The sequence below is a fragment of the Aethalodelphis obliquidens genome, unplaced genomic scaffold, assembly GCF_003676395.1.
Source record: "Aethalodelphis obliquidens isolate GAN/ISIS:26980383/991018 unplaced genomic scaffold, ASM367639v1 scaffold85, whole genome shotgun sequence".
In the NCBI taxonomy this organism is placed as follows: Eukaryota; Metazoa; Chordata; class Mammalia; order Artiodactyla; family Delphinidae; genus Aethalodelphis; species Aethalodelphis obliquidens.
The window spans coordinates 4676909-4700181 of NW_020838029.1; the positions used below are offsets into that span (position 1 = coordinate 4676909).

The 23273-nt window shown below is 56.6% G+C and overlaps 1 protein-coding gene across 3 annotated transcripts; it reads left to right on the plus strand.

Moving 5' to 3' along the window:
• Positions 1-1548: 1548 nt before the first annotated feature.
• On the plus strand, positions 1549-22937 carry EFNB1 (ephrin B1). Of its 3 annotated transcripts, XM_027093563.1 has the most exons (7): positions 1564-2465; positions 10981-11258; positions 12025-12117; positions 12335-12463; positions 12626-12954; positions 22221-22294; positions 22883-22937. In XM_027093563.1, the coding sequence occupies exons 1-7, from the start codon at positions 2338-2340 to the stop codon at positions 22920-22922; spliced, it is 1071 nt and encodes a 356-aa protein (XP_026949364.1). In that variant the 5' UTR covers positions 1564-2337; the 3' UTR covers positions 22923-22937. The 3 variants fall into 3 exon arrangements, with proteins under 3 accessions (XP_026949365.1, XP_026949364.1, XP_026949366.1); XM_027093565.1 differs by lacking the exons at positions 22221-22294; positions 22883-22937 and adding an exon at positions 13471-14478 and having other exon boundaries at positions 1566-2465; XM_027093564.1 differs by lacking the exons at positions 22221-22294; positions 22883-22937 and having other exon boundaries at positions 1549-2465; positions 12626-14478.
• The last annotated feature ends 336 nt before the right edge of the window (positions 22938-23273 follow it).

The window sequence follows — 23273 nt, forward strand, 5'->3', positions numbered from 1 at the left end:
ACCTTGTTCTTGTCTCTCCTTGCTCACACCCCAATAAGGAGTCCAGCTGGGAGCTGAGAGACCCTAAACAGCTCCTCTTCTTCTCTTTCTACACAGATCCTTCTCATCCTCCGGGCTCTGTCCCTGAAAGTGGGAGGAACACACTTCTCCCTCTTTATTTCCCCCCAAATAGAGGTCCACTCTATGAACCAAAGAGATCATCAGAGGATCCAGTGAGGAACTCAGTAGATCAGCCTCCTACTTAAGTGAGAGACGGACAGGAAACTGTGTAAATGGCGAGCACTTTGGGAATGTCGCTCACCGAATTATCTCCATAAAGAAGCAGCGAGGAGACTTTATGTCCTCGGCAGTCGCCGAGCCAACCCCAAACCCAGATCTTACTCCTAGTGCTCCCTCCTCCTCCCCATACCGGGCCGCGGTTCTAGCCAAGGTCACCACCCCTGTCCCGGGTCTTGTGCTCGAGCGCGTGTGCCAGGCTCGTGTGTGCCACGCTCCCGTTGGAGTGGGCGCTCTCAGTCTGTCCCAGGCACCCGCGGTGCTATAGAAGACCAGTAGGGGGAGACATTAGCACGTGGGTACATCTGCCGAGGTCCAACTGGGGAGAGCGGGTCGGACCGGGAGGGTCTGCGCTATGGGCTGGAGCCAAAGTTATAAGCAAGGAAGCAAGGAGGGGCGGGGAGAAGGGGCTGGGAGACAAAGACCCAGATGGCGAGGCCGGGAGGTGCTGGAGTCCGGCGTCTTGGGACCAGGGCGCCAACTTTTACTTTTTCGAAAGGCTCCTCTGCCCTACGCCCTTTCCTCTTTGCCCTCGAGGTGTCTTTCTTTATCGAGGTGCCCTCTCATCCCCACTGGCCTATCCCAGGGCCTTGCCCGCGCCTTCAGACAGGACAAGACTCGAAATCTGGGCCCCTGGTGTCCCACAAGTCTCTTCCCCAAAGTTGAGATTCCCAAGGCCTGCTCCCCAGGGGCGAAGAACTCATCTTCCCAACTTTCCCGTACTTGACCCCTCTGAGACGCCACCGCCCACCGCTATCCGTTTGTTCAGGACTCCGGGTCCGGGTCCATGTGCAAGCGGACACTGCACGGCGAGGGCGGAAGGAGGAAAGCCCACCAGAGCCCTATGTGAGATGGGACCAGGAGTAAACAAGCTATCCTTGTCACGGAGGTGGGCACCGAGCAAGGACTTAAGGGCTCGCGTGTGTAACAAAAAGAATGGTAGTACTTTCCCGGGAAAAGTACTGAGCCTGTTTGGCCCAGGTCAGTGGGCCGGAGTGTCGACCAGGCGCTCGGGGAGGAGAGCAGGCCGATAGCTCTAGAGGAGCGCCAACTTCCCACGGGCTGAGCGCTCTGGGAACAGGACTAGGCAGGAACCATCCATAACCGCAGGAGCCGCACACTCAGATTGGTGCCATCGAGAGCGCGGCGTCCTTAAGAGCTCCCTAAAACCCCGCCTCCTTCCTGTTCTGGGGGCGTGGTGCAGGGCAAGGACCCCGTGACGGAGCTTGCTATTGGCTAAGATGCGTAGGGTTGGCCTTGCGTACGCCTGAGCAGGGGAGTAGACAGCTCAGCGGCGGCGGAGGGAGTGTATGCGCGCTGGTCAGCAGTGGGAGGTGTGTGAGCCTCGCACTGACCGTAGAGCCTCGGGCGCAATCGCCAGGGAGCTAGGACTCGGCGACTGGGCTGCCGGGCCACCCGGCCTAGGCTTCAGAGGCGCAAACTGATGGGACTAGCTCGCTCGGCAGTGTCTCCGCGCTCTTCTAAGTACACTGAGCGGGCCCCGCGCTGAAGTCGAAGCTGTCGGGGGGCGCGCAGCCCGGAGTCCCAGTGTGGCCTGGAGGAACGGAGCCCGTGCTAGGGCGGCCCGGTCGGGAGCCCCCAGACCGAGCTCGTGTGGTGGGGAGACTCCCACTTCTTCCCAGGGGTGCCGATCCCGGGGCGGTCGAGGCGTCCGGGCGGCCACCGAGTCCCCAGCGGTGAGACCCCGTCGGGGAGAGGTCGCACAGTCCCAAACAGCCTCGGGGAGCCGAGCGGAATCGGACGGGATCACCCGGGGGCGCAGAGCCCCCGTCGTGCTTCGTGCGGCGGAGAGGCCAGTGGAGCGAGCCCTCGGAGGCCACAGCTCATGCTCGGGTTGGGGGCGGCTGCCCAGTGAGTCCTCCTGGCCGGCGGGGCGGAGAAGAGCGACACCGAAGCCGGCGGGAGGGGAGCACTTCAAGGCCGGCGGCTGCGGAGGATGGGCGCCTGAGCTTCTCGGAGCGCAGCGCGGCACGGGAAGGCGAGGCCAGCTTTGCTGAGGAGGCGCCAGGGCATCCCGAAGTGCAGCCTGCCCCAGGGAAGATGGCCCGGCCTGGCCAGCGTTGGCTCGGCAAGTGGCTTGTGGCGATGGTCGTGTTGGCGCTGTGCCGGCTCGCCACCCCGCTGGCCAAGAATCTAGAGCCCGTGTCCTGGAGCTCCCTCAACCCCAAGTGAGTAACTTATCTGCTCTGGTCCCTGGGGGTGAGGCCGCGCGCCCCCGAGCGCCTGTGGGAAGGTGTTCGGAGGAGGAGCGGCGCCCCATTTTGTCTATGGCTTTTTCGAGTGTGTTTCCCTGCGGCCGGGCGGGGAAGGGTGCGGTGGGGTTGGGTGGGGGCACTTGGCTGGGTTGTGATCCCTCAGCTTCCCGGCCCTCTCCTCCGCACGTCCCGGATCAAGTCGAGGTGGTCGCGCCGGGCGGAGCTGGGAGTCTGAGCGCCTTTGAGCGCACCGGAGAGCTGGGTCGGGGAGAGAAAGCAGCCCCCTCTGGGGCCCCTGGGAACGTGGCGGTTTTCGCCAAGAGCCGCTGGGGGCGGGGGGTGGGCGAGCTTGACCTGGGCGGGGGAAGGGGCCGGAACACAGGTTCCCCGTTTGTTTAGCTGTGAAGGGACCGTGGCGTGGGACTTCGCGCTTGGGGCGGGTGGCAGTGCCTGTATCTCCATTCGGGCTTCTCTCATTTTCATTTCTCTTTCTTCCCATTTTGCTTCCCTAGCTTTTCGCTTTGCCGTCTCTCCTAGCCTCCCCCCACCCCCGACTTTCTCCCTGCTGGGTCCGTGGAAGGGCGGGCGCCGCTCCCAGGCTCACAAAGGCGGCGGGTGGAGAGGGGCGGAGTGGGAGAGAGGTTTTGTTGGGGGGGGGTGTCGATCCAGCGCTCGTCGGGGGTCCAATGGAGCCGGCGGCAGAGCTTCCAGGGCTGGCCGGGGTGGAGAGTGGCGGCCGAGGTGGCTAGGGAAGTGGGTGGCAAGCAAAGGATTCCTGCCCAGGCGGGTCCCAGTGGCCCCCCCACCTTCTGTCCTCAGATTGGGGAGTTGTGCTTAGCTTTCCCAAAGGGGTTGGGGAGGCAGCTATGTAGAGGAGATCCTTTCTTTTCTCCCTCCTCCTTACCCTTCACAATCCTCCCCCACCTCCCAACAACACACACACCTTTCAGGGCGGTGGCTTAGTGGTTTCTGGGCTGTTAGTGGGGAGTCGCTGGATTGTGTAGTGACCTCTGGACCTTTTTCTCTTTCGGCATCCAGGACTCAGGTTGGAACCCAGGGTCAAAATTGCTCTTCCTTCTTGTTTTCTGGAGGTCCCAGCAGTGTGCGGACACCCCACTTAGTGGGAAACTGGGGGCCCTTGGCCTGTCCTCTGTGCTCTATGATTCCTGTACCTGGAATCTCTTCCTGTCCACTCTTATGGGCTCCCCGCTAACTTCCCGAGCTCCTGCCTGTCTTGACCTCTTAGGTTCCAGGGGTCATGCACCTCTCAGCCCTGGAGTGGGAGAAGGCAGCTTCTTTACTTCTCTTCTCCTTAGGTTAAGGTACGGTCCTATTTATTGGTTAGTGGGATGTCTAAACCAGGGTCAGGGTACAAGGAAAGGGATTGACAACGATTTTTCCTTAACCCAGAAGCCAAACTGGGCCCAGTGCTCTCCTAACAGCAGGGACTCAAAATGGTCTGGGGGCCTCGGGCTGCTCAGACCAAGGAGAAAGGCTGTGAAGTGCCCAGTTCCCTCCTGTAAAGGTGGAGGCTGGAAATGCTCTCTCTTGAGCCAGGAGAGCTGAAATCAGCCTGGGGTAGCCCATCCTAGGGGCTCATGGGAGTGACCTAATTGCTCTCTCGGGTCTCTAACCAGAGATAGCAGGCAGCTCCACAGCTGGAAAGGAGCCCTCCTGCAGAGTGAGGTCGGGGGTGGCTCACTTGGAAACAAGATCTCCCTGAGCTTCACCCTTTTTGTGTCTTGAGGCCTGAGTGCTCTGGAACGGTTTGCAGGTTTTTGAGATCTGCCCCATTCCCCGATCCACTTCAGGCTGAGGGTAGGCATCCTGGGGGTGGTGGGAGTGGTGGCTGAGGCCTCAATAGGACTTGCACGAATTCCATCCTGTAATTGAGCAGATCCTGGGAATGGTGGGGGACTCATACTGGTGCCCCTGCGCGCAGCACCCCCTCCAGAGTTCCATCTATGCTCAGGGGTCTGGAATGCAGCCTGTCTGTGTGTGTTGGCACGGGTTTGGGGGGGCAGGAGGACAGGAGGAAGGCACTGCCCTCAGCTTCACTCTGAGCTCGGGGAGGCTGTCTCTGCCACTGCGCCCAAGCCTGGGACTGCCACAGCCTTTCAAATCAACGGTCTTTTCCTGTCCGTCTCTCCCTCTTTTCCTCCTGCCCGACTTCTCCCTCTCAGGCCCTTGTCGGTTCGCCCTCTCACATCCTGTGTGAGCCGCGTTCACCTCCCCTCTCCAGCTCTGCTTGCCCGCTCTCCCTCTTTCTCACACTCCCTCTCACTCTTAGTCACTCTCTGCCTCTTTTTCTCGAGTCCTTTTGTTTCTCGCACATGCCCGTGCTCTCCCTCACAGGCTCATTTTCTCTCTTCCCTCCCCTCTTCCTCCCAGCTTTTGGTCTCTCGCCTCAGTCCTGTCAGGAGCTGGCAACCCCCCCCCCCCCGAAATCTCCCAGCGCCTATAAACCCTGCTTAATTGCTTCCTCCTTGGTAAAAAATCAAAATAAAGAAGTGGTGGGGCTGGGGGTATGTTTCCAGGTTCCAGGATACGGGCAGCCCCAGCCCTGACCGGGAGAGGGGAGCCGGAAGGGCTGACTCCAGACTCCCAGCCTCTTTCCCAAATTGGTGCTGTGGCCTTCCAGGGTGGTAGTCCCTGGGTGGCAAGAGCTTGGCCCCTTGTCAGATTTGCCCGATAAGTGTAGGGTGGGAAGGTGGGTCTGGGCCCGTTAGAGGTTGGGAGGAACCAGAGTACATGGGCATGCTTGTGTGGGGTGGGGGGGCTGTGATGGAAGGTCCCAGGGCAGACCCCTCCTCCAGCCTCCTCCCCTGAGAACTTGGGGCAGCCGGCAGGCCTCATACTTGAGTCCTCAGCCAAGTCCAGCTGCTGCAGTTCAGTCTCTCAGTCCCATTCTGACCCCTTCCTGCCCCCCACTCAGGTTCCTCCACCTCCAGAGAGTGGGAATGTGCCTGAGATCATATTACACCTTCCCTGCAAGGGGCGGGGGTGGGGGCTTCAGCTTGGCATCCAGGACCCTTGACTCCATCCAGCATGGGTGGGGGCAGCTGCAGACCCCAACCCAGGCTTGCCTGCTACAAGCCAAAGTGTAGGTCCCAGCCCCCTCACAGCTGTTCCAGCTCACAGTCCTGGGGAGGCCAGCTCAGGGGGCCCCTTTCCGGGGTGGCTAGGGACCTGACCTCTTCTACTCTGTGGCTGATTGGCCACAGGTGGGGGCCTGAAAGTGATGGGAAGCCAGCAGCTCCTCTAAAGTTCCCTGTTCCCCTCCCTCCCTCCCCCACCCCCAGGCAGCCAGACCTGGGGCAAGAAGGGCCTGGTGAGGCTGGACTGGAGGCTGAATCCAGGGTTCCCTTTCTCCCCTCAGGCTCTCCACTGCCTCACCAACTATGAGGGATGGGGATGAGTGGGCCCTGGATACCACTGTGCATCACTGTTTCCTGGTGTTGGGAGTATGGAGTGGGTGGGCCAGCCAGGAGGCCGCTGGTTGCCATGGGAACAGTAGGTTTGCGGGGAGGGTCCACCCTGTGATTATTAGGGGAGCTGAGGTAAGGGAATGCTCACCAGCCATGTTCTGGGTTCCTTGCCCTGGGCTCTGTAGCAGCCCCTCCTGGGTGGGTTCTCATTGTAGCTGTTTTGGGTGGCGGTGCTAGCAGCCAGGAGTGTAGTCAGCTCGTTCAGCTTCTTCTAAATGGTACTGTGCTTGGTGTGCTAACTAACAGTTGGGCAGTACCTTGCTACCTCCAAAGCATTCTCAGATATGAACTCACTGGATGTTCCCAACAGCCCTGGGAAGTTGGAATTGCCCATTTTCCAGACGAGGAGGCATTTGCCCAGAAAAGGAAAATGACTTGTTTAAAGTCAGTCAGCTCGTAGTGGGGAGAGCTGTGCCTTGTGCCATTCTTTCCACACCATCCCACTGCCTTGGAATCTGGGAGAGACTGGGTTTCGGAGGAGGCGCTGGCTTTTGCCCCCGGCTTTCGCTCTCACCTCACAGGTGTGTGTGCATCTGTCCTTGTGACTCAGGCCCTGCCCACGTGGGATGAGCAGTGCTCCAGCTTCCTCATTTGATTTTACTAGGCCTACGTCTGAGGGCCGCTTGCTCGGGGTGACCTGATCTAGAGGCAGCCAGCTCGATGCCTGGCACTCTCCCTCCCGGGCTCTGAATAGCAGCCTTGGTTCCTCTCTGGGCCAGGAATCTCACTGCCTCTCAGGGACCCCACAGAAAGCAGACAACAAGGAAGGGGCTGTTAAGCCCTCAGTGGGCCCTAGCATTGGCCAGGTGGGGCAGAGGGGAGGCATAGTTCAGTGTAGGTGTGGGGGGGACTTCCTCTGGGGCTCTCCTGGCTTCCCTGCCTCCGACAGTGCTGTGTGTGTGCCAGGACCCAGCTGCTGTTCCTGCCCACCCACGCCTGGGCGGGCACTGCTGGGACATGCCAGGCCTGCTCCTGCTGCCTCGGGGGCTGGGTGGAGCTGGGGGAGTGAAAGAGGAGCCTTTAATTTGGGGTCTCCCCACCCTTGCTGGGATGAGAGCACACTTGAGCTCCAGCTTGGGTTCTGTCCTCCGCTGGTCCTGCCACCCTGGGGTGCAGGCGCAGTGGTGCCGGAGTCACTGAATCAAAGCTGTGGCTAGAGTCTTCTACCAAACCTGGGCTGGCATGGCCTAGGACCAGGCTCTCCCTTTGGCCACTCTCTGACCACAAGTCCCTAGAGCCTGAGGGAAGGATGAGAGGGAAGGAAGTGTGGTGGAACGTGGGCAGCTTTCTAGGCATGACCCCCATAGCTCCAAACTCTCTCTGCTATAGATTGTGTATGGGTGGATAGGGGCTTAACTGGACAAAGAAGCAGGGGGGGGGCAGTTGGCCTCTGACCAGCACTGGCCACTACCCCAGACCCTCAGGCTTCTTCTCTCCCAGGATTCTTTTCAGCAGTCATGGTGATACTTCTAAGCTCAGTAGGCAGGCTGGGGGAGAGACTTGGGCTGGGGTAGAGGGGAAGAGGCAGGCCACAGACAGAGACTGAATGGCAGGCTGCCTCCCTAAGTCCTTTTACTCCCTGGGGTGGCTCCCTGGGGTCCCAGGAGCTATCAGAGGCTAAGGAGGGAAGGCCTCAGGGGTTACCATGGCGACCTGCTGCAGGCTTCCTGCTGGGCCATGTCAATCCCCTTATTTTCCAGAAAAGGGCTTTGTCTGGGGGTGGCCCCAGGCAGGAAAGCTTGGTTTGATAATGGGGGGAGTAGTAGTTTTTGAAAACTGGGGGGTAAAGAGTTTAACTAGGTACTCTCTTCCTCCTCCTGTCGGCCCCTACTCCTAACCTGGTGGGTACGAGGGGAGACCAGCAGGGTCCCCGCTGTACAGGATGACTAGCGTCATACCTGACCTTGGGCTTCACTCTCACGGGCTGCATACCCACACCTCGTGGCCTCTCACCACTTTCTGGGGCTTCTCACAGGCCCAGAGGCACTTTTCACGGTGGTGGGGAAGAAGCTGAGAAGGTACCATCATGGGGGACCAGGGTCAGGGAAGGTGGGTCTCATCAGGCTCCTCTCCCTTCTGCACTTTAGGGGAAGGTGAGTTTCCCTCTGCCAGCTGCTATGCAAATGAACTCATGAATATTTATGAATTCTGTTCTCTGAGGTTGACGAGAGTCTGAGGGGTGTTGGGGGCAATAGTCCTCTCTCCTCCCCCTCCCCCACCCACTATGTAGACATCTGTTTCCTCGGTTGTCTCTGGGTTCCAGGGCTCCAGAACCTGAATGGTGATGGGAGACTGCTCAGGGTAGACAAGACTCCCTGGTGAGTAAGGCGGGCCAAGTGGTTAGAAAAGTGAGCTGGCCTGTACCCCTTTGCGTGCCCTCTACCTGCTGTCATCTCCAGTTACGGTCTTACGGAGGTGCAGCTCTATAAGGATTCAGCCAATGTTTAAGGTACTCTTAGACCCCTAGGAGTTAACATCCTGGGTGAGTTTAGGCTCCTCGGGTTGGCTTTGAGCACCCCTCTTCAACAGGAACATTCATCTGGTTACTCATTCCCTCACATGAGGAGCCTGGACTCAGTAGGTCTCGAAGGTTCCTTCTATCTCTAAGATGTTAGAAGTTGTCTAATCCTACTGCCTGGATGGAACCAGTATGAAGATTGGAAAGTGAAAAATGCCTTAGGAATTATAGAGGCTTTGGTGAAACTTCTTGGCTTTCTGTAGCGCATGGAGTTGGGGGTGTTTTCTCTCAAATGTTTGTGTGGGCCTCCATCCCATGCCTGCTTCCTTTCTGGCCTTCTGGAGTGTGGTAAAGCTAGGTACTAAGGTGGGTGAGACCTCCTTGTTGTTGCTTTTACCCTCCTGCACAGAAGGATGGCAGGTCCCAGCTTAGTGGAGCTTCCCTGGACGTGGAGAGAGGGCTGCTGTTCTTCATCCACTCCATCTACTTGGTCTAGTTCCCTTAGTCACCTCCTTGGGTATCATTTCCCTCCATCCGGTGAGGATACTGAGCTCCCAGGAGGCCCTTGTGCCTTGTAGCCCCCACTGTGGAATGGGCCCTCAGGGAGCAGAACCATGTTCTTCCACCGTTAGCTTCATTCCCTTGAAGCACTGCCTTCGACCCTTCATTGTCCCTTCTGCTAGAGAGTCTGTCCCCCACTGGATGAAACCCACACTGCTTCTTGTGACCCTGGCCTTTCAGTCTGGCCCCAGCTGAGCTTTACCCCCTCTTCTTCTGCTCCTCTCTACCCATCACTGGGCCAGTCACTGGCCTGGGTTTTTTGTCCCAACCACTGCTGTCTGCTCTTGCTGGATGTTGACTTCTTATTCCTCCCCCAGGATCTGCTTTCATCCCACTCTTTCTGTGGGACCATTTCTGACTGTCCTGTCCGATGAGCTGTCTCCTTCCTCTCTCTGCGTCCAGCCCTTGCCTTTTGAGCCACCATCCTCTCACACAGCCTCCAGATAGCCTGGTGCTATCCATTGCTGCGGCATGGGCCATTTACTTTTCTGAACCACACCGGACAGTAGAGTCCTTGAGGATGGAGCTGTATCATCTTTTCCTCTTTCCCACCCAAGAAACGAGACTGGGCTCATAGGTCCTTGGTGTTAGTGTCTGGCCTCCTGCCTCTTGGCAGACCACGCTATTTCTAAGCAGGAATCACGGTTGAGTGCCAACTATGTGCTCTATACATGCCATCATGCCTCCCCTCCACCATCCTTGGAGGAGGGCCTCTTCCCATCCCCAGTTTATAAGTGAGGACACTGAAAGATAGGGAGATCAGGCAGCTCATCCAAGGTCACAGAGCTAGTAAGGGCCACCATCCATCTGATTCCAAAGTCTGTCTTCTTTCTCCTACATTGTACCGACTTGCTCCCAGGCTCAGAAATGGCCGAGAGCGCTTACTGTGCTTAGGCAAGGACAGGATGATGTGAATCGGTGGCCCCAGGCAGCTGCCCTCCCCCTGCTATTTCCCAGTGCCTGGCCTTCTGGATTAGAAGATGAACCTGGCTCGGGAGGCATTTGTCCATCTCCTCTCAGGATGGGGAGCAGAGGCTGTGTGTGTGTGTGTGTGTGTGTGTGTGTATGTGTGTGTGTGTGTGTGTGTGTGTGTGTGTGTGTGTGTGTGTGTGTGTGGTGGGAGTGGATTAGAAGGCAGATGAGCGAGGTTCCTGGGGCTCTGTCTTGTATGATCTGTTGTTCCTGCTCAGGCCTCTTCTCCCCTTTCTCTGTTATCCTTTGCAGTGAGACTGGCCAGATTTGGGGATTCAGGCTTTTGCATTATGGGGGTGGGATGAGTCCTGGTAGGATGCCAGGCAGTGGGAGTGGGGAGTGGAGAGAGCTGTGTGGAGCTGTACCTGGCTGGAGACTGTGCCCATTATCCCTTGGCTCTAGGCAAGGCCTGTTCCTATCTCCCCATCATGCCCAAGATTAGCAAGGATGGGGAAGAAGGCATGGGGCCAAGATAGGTTGTGCATCCCCAGCCGTTGGCTGGGAGCTGTGGGGGTGGTTTCTAGGGCTCATTGTGTGTGTGCTTCTTTGTGTGTGTCTGTGCGCATGAGCGCATGTACACGCGTGTGTGCTGGAGGGCCGGTAGCAGAGGCTATGAAGGAATGTGAGTATGTTGGGAGTGCGAGGAGGACAGGGCTGCCACATCCAGGCAACCCAAGCCTGACATCTAGGTGCCCAGCCCATCTGCCACGTCAGCCCCCCTGCGGAAATGCCACATTAGGACAAAGGGCTCCCCCAGCCAGGCAGTGCCCCACCCTGCCGAGCAGTCAAAGCCTGGCAGCCTTGCCCATGGGCCACCCCTTCCACACCCTGCTGGCAGCATGGTTCTCTTTCCCCACCCCCAGCATAAGGATGGAAAAAGGACAGAATGCCTGTCCTCTCCATCTCCACCCAGTGTGCCCAGCCTGGCCCTCATTGTCTGCTCCCCTGGTTCTGGGGATGGCCTGAGACCCCCAACCCTGAGGCTAACCATCTCTTCCTTCTTGGGCAGGTTCCTGAGTGGGAAGGGCCTGGTGATCTACCCAAAGATTGGAGACAAGCTGGACATCATCTGCCCCCGAGCAGAAGCTGGGCGGCCCTATGAGTACTACAAGCTGTACCTGGTGCGGCCTGAGCAGGCAGCTGCCTGCAGCACCGTGCTCGACCCCAACGTGCTGGTCACCTGCAATAGGCCAGAGCAGGAAATCCGTTTCACCATCAAGTTCCAGGAGTTCAGCCCCAACTACATGGGCCTGGAGTTCAAGAAGCACCACGATTACTATATTACCTGTGAGTCCCTGCCCACCGCATGGTTCTTTCCTGTCCTGTAGCAGTGGGAACTTCTGAGTAGCGCACTGAGACCGCACACAGTTCAGGCCCAGCCTGATCCAGTCCCCTTTGAAGAGTGGCGTGCTCTCCTCGTAGTGTGGCCTTGGAATTCCGGCCCCAGCGTTTACCAAGGGGCCTCCGCTGCCAGCTCGCCCTGGCTCTAGGAGCTGGGTGGGAGACGACTCTGATTCGTGGTGCTCTCTCTCTTATTTTCTTTGCCCACCTAAGATCTAACCTTGGGAATGGCAGAATTGGCAAAGCTTCAGCCTTTCTCTTCATGGGAAACGGAGGCCCCAAGAGGTGAAGGGGCTTCTTGCCCTAGATCACACAGAGAGTTAGGGAGCGGGTTGGGTTTCCAACCCAGTTCTCCTGACACCTAATCTAGGATTCCTTCTAGTCTGTGGAGAAGTCTTCCTCACCATGCCAGTTCTGATTGCTTGGCCTCTGAGCAACGTCACCCAATGAGGAGACACATGTAGCTTCCACTGAGAAAGAAGGGCCTGTGGCCTTGGTCATGGTAGGGGAGCAGCATCCTCATGGGAGGGGCTAGTTCCTGGACTCTGTTCCTAGTGGGAGGAGAGAAGTAGAAAGGTTCACGGGTGGGTGGGAGCTGCCTGCAACTCCCTGGTTCCCAGTTCTATTCTTAAGGGCTTAGACGTCACTAGGGCTTCTGGGTAATGCTGGCAGACCTCTTCCTCCTCCTGACTGCTCTGGCCTCTTGCTGCAGCTACATCCAATGGGAGCCTGGAGGGACTGGAGAACCGGGAGGGAGGTGTGTGCCGCACACGCACCATGAAGATTGTCATGAAGGTTGGGCAAGGTGAGCACCCAGGCCGAGGGCTCCTCAGCTAGGCTTTTGCGACAGATGCTCCTCACTGGGTGGCGGGGGGTGGCGTGGGGAGTAGTGGCAGAGGGGGCAGTAGGGATAGGGGATCTGAGGTCCAGTATCCGGGCCATTCTTGGCCGGTGGGTGCTATGTAACTGAGGCACCTACGCTGCCGGAGTTCCCCCTTCACTTGTTCTCTCCCCACCCCCAGACCCCAATGCTGTGACGCCCGAGCAGCTGACTACCAGCCGGCCCAGCAAGGAGGCAGACAACACTATCAAGATGGCTACACAGGCCCCCAGTGGTCGGGGCTCCCTGGGTGACTCTGACGGCAAGCATGGTGAGTGTATGGGAGTCTCCCAGAGGGCAGAAGCCATTGCTCGGCTGCCCTTTCAGGCCCTAGCTCTGAAGGAAGGCAGGGCGTGGCCCGAGATCTGCTATGTGTCCCTGGGACCCCTGGCTGACCTTCTTCCCCTCCCTTGCCTCCCTCCCCCGTCCACAGAGACTGTGAACCAGGATGAGAAAAGCGGCTCCGGTGGGAGTGGAGGCAGCAGCGGGGACCCCGACAGCTTCTTCAACTCCAAGGTGGCATTGTTTGCGGCCGTGGGCGCTGGCTGCGTCATCTTCCTGCTCATCATCATCTTCCTGACCATCCTGCTGCTGAAGCTGCGCAAGCGGCACCGCAAGCACACGCAGCAGCGGGCGCCCGCCCTCTCGCTCAGCACCCTGGCCAGTCCTAAGGGGGGCAGTGGCACGGCGGGCACCGAGCCCAGCGACATCATCATCCCCTTACGGACTACAGAGAACAACTACTGCCCCCACTATGAGAAGGTGAGTGGGGACTACGGGCACCCTGTCTACATCGTCCAGGAGATGCCGCCCCAGAGCCCCGCGAACATCTACTACAAGGTCTGAGGGCCCTGGCAGCCTCGGCCCTGAGGGACAGTCAGCCGGGACTGCACCTCTCCATCCTCACCCACGTCCCTCCCCTTGCCAGCTGTGCCCATCTTTGTATTTAGTTTTGTAGTTTCTTGGCTTTTATAATCCCCCTTTTGCCCCGCCCCCTGGGCTTCAGAGGGGGGTGCTTGTGCCCCCAGCCCCCATGCTCTTGTGCCTTCCCCCTCTGGCCAGGCCTTTGGGCTCTGCGGGGGCACCCCTTCTTGGAGGGCAGGGTCGGACGCTGATGGACAGCAGGCAGGGAGACGCCCCCCCTGGCCCTGTGCCCCCTCGCCCCCTTTCTCCCTTCCCAGGACTTCTTGTCCGCTATCATCACTGTTTTTAATGTTTTTGTGTTCATTTTTTTAGCTGTCAACTCATTTTCATCTGTTCTCTTTTTTTTTTTTTAAGAAAAATGGAAAAATGGAAAAGACAGCCCCTCCCCAGGTTTTCTGAGCCCAGCCTTCCGCAGTATCAGGGGCCTGGGGCAGGATGTGGCCAGCCGGGAAGCATAGGATGGCATTTCTTTTATAAACTTGTTGGCGTATTTTTTGTGGGGAGGGGACAGGCCAGGGCTGTTCTTGCCCACGAGGGAAGACAAGAGTGCCATTGGGCAAGGTGTCTCACCCTCCCCCACTGACTCTCCTTCTACAGTGCTGATCTTGGCAATGGGGTAGTGGCTGCCACCCTTCCACCAAAAAAAAAAAAAAAAAAACTTCCTGTGGGATACTTGGGCATATCCTGCCTCCCTCACTCTCACGGTTATTAATGTCTTAATTGGCTGTTGCCTGGGGAACAGGAGAGCTGCTGCAGGCAGATGACCTCATGGGGGGTGGAGGGAGGTGAGGTACCCAGGTGGCTATTTGCCCTGCAGAGCTGGGAGTTCCCCCTTCTCTGCTCTGCCCTGTTCTCCCCTCACCTTTGGCACCCTTCGGCCTGGTGGGGAAACAGAGGCCCAGGGCGGAGAACTAAGCGGGTATAAGGCCAGGTAGCCTGCTTCTTTTCTGGGCTCTAGCTCAGGTGGGTGCCCCCCTAACCCAGCTCCCGCTAGCCCCCCAGTCTTGGGCTGGGGCTTGGAAAGAGGAAGAGGCTTGCCTAGGGCTGGGCCAGCACGCCGTGCACTTTGACCCCGGCTCCTTGCCAGCACGGCTGCTAACAGACTGCCACTAGCAAGCGCCTTGCAGGCACTCCCAGAGTGGCCATGGAAGGAGCTGGGCCTCCCACCATCCACTTCCACACTGCCTCCTGGCCAGGTGCCCACCCCACTGCCAGGTGGGAGAGGGAGCGGAACAGCCAGTCCCTTCCAGGTGGCAGTCGAAAGGTTTTTTTTGTTTTTGTTTCTGTTGCCATTTGTGTAAATACTAGTCTTTTTTGGAAAAAAAATAATGTAAAGATGTTTTGTATAAACTCTGAATTATTTTCTTGTTGCTTTTTTCTTAGAAAAAAATGAGAACTAAAAAAAAAAAAAATTAACCACATGGAGAAATGGGTGTAAAATGGTGTCGTGATGTTGGGGAATGACGTGTGAGTGTATGAGTGACTATATGAGTGAGAGAGAGAGAGAGAGGGAGAGAGAGAGAGAGAGACAGAGAGAGAGAGAGAGAGACAGAGAGAGAGAGAGAGAGAGAGAGCGTGTGTGTGATTTTCATGTGCCCAAAACACTGGTGATCTGGTCTGGTATGGGAAGATGGTGGCTGTCCTAGTGGAGCAAGATGTTGAAAATGCTCTGTGCCCTTCTTCGTCACAAGTTCTTCTACCCTCTTGTTCTGCTGGACCCTGTGACCATAGCCCCCTGTCTATCCTATCACCACTGTGGCATAGGCCATGGGCATCTGCCCCGTCTGGCACTAGACTCAGCTAGAGAGAGTAGATGGGGGAGGAGGTGTTTCCATGGGGACCTGGGTGTGTCCGCAAGTACTGCCACCACCTCACTGGGGCTAGATCTGGGACCTGCTGGCAGGCCCAGCCCTGCCCTGCCTCAAGACACCTGGAGGTGGCTAGAAATAACTTCCCAAGAGCTGGGCCTCAGCTGTGGCCCGCTGGGTAACGAGGCTGCTTCAGGCTGTCCAGTTCGCTTCTTAGCCAGAAGAGCCTTCCTTCTCCTGCACACCAGAGCTCTCACCATGGCACACTCGGGGACTTCCGGCTGACAAAGCCCTCGAGCTAGAGCAGCCCCGAGCACCCAAGCATCTGAGCATCTCCCTCCTGCAGGCTGATGGTCTGAGAGTGGAGTGAGGGCCCTGAAGAGGGTTTGGCCTCATTGCCACAGCAGAGACACAGGCTGGCAAGGCCCGGAGCAGCCCGCAGGTCTTCTGGGCGGGGGACTCCCTCCTTATGGAGATGGCTGAGACAGATGTCAGGAGAGGAGGACAAGTGGGATCCCAGCAGCTAAAAATGGGTAAGAAGGCACTAGAGGAAAGGAGGAGGAGGAAGGAAGGGGAGGGTTGGTTAGCGATCCAGAGCAGGAAGCCCCAGCGCACCAGCCAAGGAGCAGGCAGGGCTGTGAGGGAAGTGGGAAGCGCACGGAGGAGGCAAGGGAGGAAAGTCACGGGACCTGCAGGGTGAAAGGGAGGGAGGCTGGCTGGAGCAGGCAGGGCTGGGCCCGGCTGGGGTGCTCCCGAAGCCAGCTGGGGCAGAGGCTGTTTATTTGGTTTCTCATTAACCAAAGGAAGTGCCTGGATCAGATGGGGCCTCTGCTGCTTGACTGCCTGCCCAGAGCGGGGGCCCCTGCCTGGGCCAGGGGTCTCTACTCAGGGCTGGTTCAGGCCAGATAGATGTCTCTAACTGAGGGGGAGCCTGATCTGGGTTGGGTAGAGCCCTTCCCACACATCACCAATGAGTGTCCTTGGGTGGTCCCCCGCCCAGCCCAGGACACGGCTGCCCCCACCCTCTCAGTGGAGGATCGAGTTTCTGGGGGCCCCTTGGGAGTAGCTGTGAGGAGTGTGAAGTAAAATCTCTGGGAGACAGCAAAGCAGAGTATAAGGCAGCCTCTCCAACAGCCCAGAAGGTTTGTGACTGCTGTTGTCACGTGCCCTGGCCTGGGCACCGTGGCCGCTGCTCGTCTGAGCTCCGTGTCTGCTGTGCCGGCCACACAGCACTGCTCAGTAGCCCCTTGTGGCAGTGTCCTTCACCCGGCCAGTGCCTGCCACTTAAAAATAAAAACACTTACACATGTTATCTCATTGACTTTCATAAGCTTCCCTGTGAGGGTGGACGGTGGGGAATTCTTTGCCCCATATTTGAGGTGAGGAAACAGACCCTCTGCAAGGGGCAGTGACTTGCCCAAGAACACACATCAAGCGAACGCAAGCACGAGGCTTTAAGTCCAGGTGTTTTTACTCTACCATGAGCAAACAGAAGTTGCTAGAAGGTGATTCTCCTCCGGCCCACCGCCCTGCTCCTTGCCCCGTCTTGGGTGGGACTGAGCAAGCGTGCTTCCTTGGGGCTCTTGAAGAACGGGAACCATCCCCCTGCCGTTCCCTTAGCCTCTGTGTGGGTCAGGAACGGAACAAGCTTAGCTAGCTGGAGGCAGGGGTTGTGAGCCTCCTGTGGTAGGGCCCCAGACTGGCCCCACCCTCAGCTCTCCTTCCTGTCCCAGCTGGGCCCAAACTCCTGGTGAGTCAGGGATAGAGGATGCTTCCCAGGTGAGGGTGGAGCTGCCTCGCTTCCTCCACAGGCTGAGCCCAGATCACCAACGAAGCCAAGTTGAGCAGGTGCTAACCAGGCCTCAGTTTCCCCGAAGGGATAGGCCTTGTGGAGCTGGAAGGCCAGGGCTCTTGGGACTTATTGCGCTGATCCATTTTAAGCTCCCAGGAGGCCTCCCGGAGGCACCAGGGATGTGGATGGCCTGGCACCCTCTAGGCAGGGGCATGAGGGTGAGCTGAAGAACCCAAGAAAAGACCTGGCTCTACTGGGACCATCCTAAGTTGGTCCCTGCTGAGCCAGCGGCCCTTTGGCCACCTGGCATCAATCACTCTCGGAAATCCGGCCCGCCTGCCTGGCCTCCTGTCCTGCCCGGGCACGTCACAGTCCCACTGACACCCCAGCTGAGTCAGCCCCAGCCTGCCAGGGGACCCTCCTCGCCCATCTGCTGCCGGCCTCCTGTACAGCTGGCCATTGGATCTGGGGGGCTGGGGCCTCAGCTGGTGCTTGTTAGGTTGACTCCCCCTTTGGGAGGCTGCTAAGGGGGAGACCAACCCCCACCCAGGACGGGGGTCATGGAGCCCAAACTGAAAGCAATTTAAGGGCATGGGGAGGACAGTAATTACAGGTTTTGTTTCCAGTGGTTAATTATCCAGCTGGCAAAGAGAAAGGAAAGAGGGAAAGCTGGGGGTGCGGGGAATAAGGAATTCGTGAAGGGATAGGGAAGGGCAGGAGGAGTTTGCCACGGGGGCCTTTTGGTACAGGGGAAAGAGCCCTGTGCTGAGAGGCTGGAGCCCAGGGCCTGTCCCAGGTCTACCGTGACTTTTTGGCCAGCTGCAAGCAGGTCCCTGCCTCTTTGGGCCTCGACTTCCCTGTCTGGGTAATGAGGAGTGGGATTAGATTTCTTCAATTATCCAGAGAATATTTACTGAGCACCTACTATACGCCAGTCAGCAATCTGGGCACTAGGGTACAGTGATGAACAGGATAGTCAAGGTCCCTGCTCCCAGGGACCTCACATTCTAGACTGGCCTTTAAGTGCCTGATTAGCTCTTAAAGTTCTTGTGTGGTGATGTGAGAGGCAGAATGGAGGATACACAGATTAAAAGCTTGGGTACTAAACTTAGCCTTCCATTTGTTCATTCATCCATAGTTTTTAAACAAGTGTTGAATGCCTGGCACCAATAAGTGATAGCTGTTGCTTCTCTCACGAGGTGTGGAGTGGGCAGTTGGACTCTGGGGCTGGGCTTCCCAGGGATCCTTCTTGCTTTGAGAGTGGTCCCCAAGCCCTGGCTGTTCCCATCATCCCTGACCAAAGCCGGCCTCTTACAGAGTTCCTAAACATCCTCATCAGAAGTTATCTTGAGGCCTCAATCCCAGTCTGCCTCCCCCAGCCCCAGTCCCACCTGGACTGGGGGCTGGGCAAAATATACCCATGATAAACACCTCCCAAAGCCGAAGTAGAAGAGGTGTGTGTCCTCAGCCCTTACCTACCCCTGTGGCCCCATGGGCTGGTCTCTCTCAGCCTCCGCAGGAGCAGTGGGTAAAGACCTGGCTTCTGACCAGGGCCCTAGGGAGGAGCTCCAGGTGGCTCCTTTGCTTCCAGGGTACCAGGAGCAGCCGAGACTGTGGAAGCCACCCTGCACCAGGGCCTTTCCACCAGCTGGATTCTGCGGGGAAGAGCCCTTGTTCTCAGGGGGGACTGGCTGGTGGCCTCCCTTGCTGCCCTCATGCCTGTTCAGTAGAATCTGAGAGGTCAGAGGCCAGGAGATGGCAGAGCTAGGACTTTCCTGAGAGCTCCTTTCCGGATCAAACCCCTTATGGGGAAACTGAGACCCAGATACCGGAAGGGACTTAAAGGCGCACAGGGAGTGCTGACAGAGCCACCTCTCTTTCCTCACAGGCCACAGCTGTGAGCCCTTTTTGCACACAGCTGCTTTGTTCTCCCAGAATCCCCAGGAGTTTGTGTGAGTGAACCTAACAAACATATATACACACACACACACACACACACACACACACACACACACACACACACACACACACACACACACACACACAGTATTTATATTGACAAACTATGTAAGTTTATACAAAGCAATTACCAAAAGGTCACATTATAAACCTGAGGAAAATATGGTCCTGGGAGGTTTAGGCCTGGTAAGAGCAGACCCGGAAAAGCAAATGCACTAATAGTTTGGCCCCCTCCCTGGGGGCCCCTCTCCTGTGGCACCTCACGCAGCTCTGAAGTCACTCCTCGACACGACAGCTTGGAGGTCCCTGTAGGGGCCAGACCCAGGATTGGGCATCTCGAGCTTGGGTCCCTAAAGGTCTCGGGATTCACCCTTCCCTGGGAACCCAAGGTGGTGGTCCAGCCTCCCTTGCACACCTCCAGGGCCTCCCTCCCTCCCTCCCCCACCCAGGCAGCGGGCCTTTCTGGACAGCCTGACAGTTAGCTGTCCTTGCCCTGTCTTCAGCCCCCCTGCACACACTAATAGCCATGGCAGTAACATGCTTTCACATGCAAATTGCTATGGAATTCTCAGCCCCTGCCGGTGCCCCAGCCCCCAACGCCTCCCCCTGGGCAGATTCAGAGAAGAGAATGGAATCTTTCAAGCTGTTAGGGCGTTTAGAGACCTTCTAGTCCAGCCCCCTAGTTGGATGGATGGGAAAACTGAGGCCCAGAGAAGGGAAGAAGGAACTGCCCAGAGTCACACAGAGAGTTTACCGGGACTGGCCCTCACCCAGGTCTTGTGACTTTCAGCCCATTGCCTCTTCACATTACCTCACAGCCTCCCAATCCCCCTTCTCCCACCCCACCCCCACACCCATCCAGGGCTGTTGATTGTGGGCTCTGGGATCCCTCCCTCTAGCACAGACACTCATCCAAGACACCCCTCAGTGGAGCCTGGGAGTGTGGAATCCAGAAAAGAAAAGGCCAGAGGTGTCCATGACTTAGGGGCACTGCCCAGGGAAGGGAGCCTTTCTTCTTTCAAAGAGGCAACAGGCAGGATTTGCTCGCTTCTCTCTCTGTGCACAGCCCCCTCCAGTCCCCCGATCCTGGCTAAACTGCTCTCATCCCCCACAGCAGTCCTGCCAAGCCATGCCAAGCCTTCTCCTGGGCTCTAGCCCCACAGATCTTCCCAGCTTTGTGTAACATCACCCTGCTGGAGTTGCCACCAGCAAAGCCTGGGCCCTGGGAGGCCCTGGGAGGCCCCAGGAACCCAGATCCCATCTGGGGTATGGAAAAACCTTCCTTCTCTTCAGTTCAACTGAAACAAGATCGGAATTTTCTGAATTGAACTTTACAAGGAAATGAAAATAAACACCAAAGGGGGAAAAGAGACCAGTTTACAGAGCACAGGTGTCTGCTCCCAGCTCAGCTGAGGTCTTGCCACAGATGGGCCTGAGCTAGAAACTTCTGGGTTATCCTTCAGTTCTGCCTCTGCAGCATCTCTTGACTCTGCCCACTTCTGACCACCCCCAGTGCCAACACTCCGGTCCTCCTGCCGGGACTATGGCAATCGCCTCCCAACTTCTCTCCCCGCCTCCATCTGTCCGTCTCTCTTGCAAAACAGCAGCCAAAGTGATTTTTCCCAAACTCCATCCTGATCTTGTCATCTCAGTTTCCATTTCACATTGTCAGTCATCCCTCAATTCCTCATCATGGCAGTCAGGGCCCTGGTTGATCTGGCCCCTGCCCACCTCTTAAGTTTCTCACCTCAACCCCTCCAACACCACATTCAACTTACACCCCAATCACACAAGCCTATTCACGGGTCCCTGACCAGCACAGGCACCCTTAAGCCTCTGAGTCTTTCGATTTGCACTTCCATCAGCCAGAAATGCCCATCCCCTTGCCCCTGGCCTGCAAACTCCTGTGCATCCTTCATGGACACTTCTGACCCTCAAATCCAGGCAAAGTTGCTACTCTTCTCAGCTCTCGCAGTGCTTCTGCTTATACTGTGTGCCTGTGTCTGTTTCCCCCAATAGGTTGGGAGTTTCTGGAGAGCAGGAACTGTGCCCCCACCTCTGTGTCTTACCTAGAGTGGGGCCCAGAACAGACCTGAGCACAGAGCAATATCAATGAACCTTTGAAACATCTGTCCACTTGAATGGGCTTAGCTGGGCTGGAACCTCATCCCAGGGCTCTGTCTCTGCCCTCTACCTACTCACATTACTGTCCAGCCAATCGGCAGAGTCAACGCCTTATTATATTACCCTACAATGAAAGCAAACATTTATTGAGTACTTACTACGGGCCAGGCACCGTGCTCAAAACTTAGTCACATGCATTGTTCCATGGACACCGCAAGTCTCATGAGCCTCATAAGGGAGGTCCTTATCTGAGGTAGAACCACTATTAGCCCTGTTTTACAGATGAGGAAATGGAGGCTCGGAGAGGGAAAGTACCTTGCCCATGGGCACACGGCTAGGAAGTTGTAGAGCAAGGATTTGAAATCAAGAAGCCTGAATCCAGAGTCCAAACGCTTAGGTGCTTGAGGGGCGTGAGGTGGTGGTACCAGCATGGGGAGAGAGTGAGGTGGGGTCCTGTGGCCTGCACCCTCGATGTCAGACACATGGCTTCAGGGGCTGTCTAATACGGTGGTGCAGAGCCCAGACTCTGGGATCAGGCTGCCAGGGTTTACATCCCAGCTTTACCACTTTCTAGCTATGAATTCTTGAGCAAGTCGTTTAAACCCCTCTGTGTTCCTGGTTTCTTCTTCCGTAAGATGGGGCTGAGGGTAGCAGCCATCTCATGAGACTGAAGTGAGAATGAAGTGAATGCACACACAGAAAGCCCTGAGAACAGGGCCCTGGTGATTGCTCAGTACATGGCATCGGCTAGCTTCTGAGTCCGGAGGCAGCCTTTCTTCCTGTCACCCAGCCATAGGCAGCCAAGACCATTCCAGGCTGGTCTCTGAGTGGCCACTTTAATCAGAGGCTCAGCGACCAGAGATTCTCTGGGCCTCAGCCTCGGCCTCAGCCTCAGCCTGGGTCGCTATGGCCCCAGTGAAAGTCCAGCGGTGAGGCGGGGCAGCCTCCTTGATTCCTGGAGCTGAACTGCCTGGGCTCTTTCCATGCTTTCTGTCTGGAGTCCCTGTGGTCAGGTGATCTTCAGAGCCAGGGCAGTTGTGCTGCCCCTCCTCTCCATTCTTTCCCTCATTCCCTGCATCTCAAGCTCAAGGCCCCAAGGCTTGGCTGGCCTGGCCTTGACTCCTGTAAACCAAAGGGGAGGAACACCCAGTCAGCTGTGCCCCCACAGGAGCTTGGAGTCAGAGTCAGAAGCCCTGCATTTGAGGCCTGACTCTGCCACTCATACTTGAGGCCTGGGTTTCTTCTTCATTTATTGGGAACGGAATGATGTAAGCAAAACTGCTTTGTAAAAAGCAGCAAGTATACCTTGATGCAAAGAGCTAGCACTTCCCATCAGAATGTGTGTTCCTTTGGGGCAGTGAACCTGGCACTCAGTAAAGAGCTGATAAACACATGAATAAGTGAGTGTCTCTCCCACCCAGAATCCATGCTCAACCCCAGCCAGGCTCCAGCAGCCAGAGGCCCAGATCCGAAGCAGAGACACTGGAGCTTCCAGGTACTGTTGGAAAGAAAGATGCTACACTAACTGGCTTCTTTCTACACTCATTAGCCTGGTGATGTTTAAGCTGGTACAGCCTTTCTGGAAGGCCACTTAGGTAACAATATATATGTATATATATATAAATTATGTATCACATATATTATATATGATATATATATATATGATTTGTTATATATAATATACAATATATAGCATATATATAAAATTATATTTATGTGTGTGTGTGTATATATATATATATATATATATATATATATATATATATATATATCTCTAGAGTCTCATATGGTACCTTTTTACTGGGTTCTTCACCACTCAGTAACTCAGTTTCCTCATCTGTAAAATGGGGCTGCTGATACTACCGATGGCGTTGGGTCATTGAGAAGATGCCACGAGATAAGACATGGAAACGCTTAGCACAGGGCCCAGCGTGTCATGACTGTTCAGTCAACACTATTGTAGTATTGTAATTACAATTACTATCTCCATGTGCGATAGTTACATGACTGCCTCTGTCATTACCACGATGTCTTGAAGGGTAAGGACTATGTTCTCTTTTTTTTTTTCTTTCTGAACCTCCAGGGCCCGGTACAGAGCTTGGCACATAGTAGCTGCTGAGTGAGTTTGGTGAAAAGAAATTTAGTCCAAAGTCCTCAACATGGGGAAGAGGCAGCCGAGGCCCAGGAGAGGGCAAGGCAAGATTTGGACCTAGAACTCAGGTCTTCTGTCTTCAAATTGTGGTCCCTTGGGGACTTGGGGGTACAGTTGAGGATTGGGGCAACTACCCGGATTCCTTGAGCTGAAGTGCCTGGGCTGTTTCTGTACTTTGGGTCTGGGGTCCCTGTGGTCAGAGGATCTCCAGGGCTCGGGCAGTTGTGCTGCCCCTCCTCCCCATTCTTGCCCTCATTTCCTCCATCTCAAACTCTAGCCTGGCCCAGCCAAACAGGAAGATTCATTAACCGTCTAAATATAC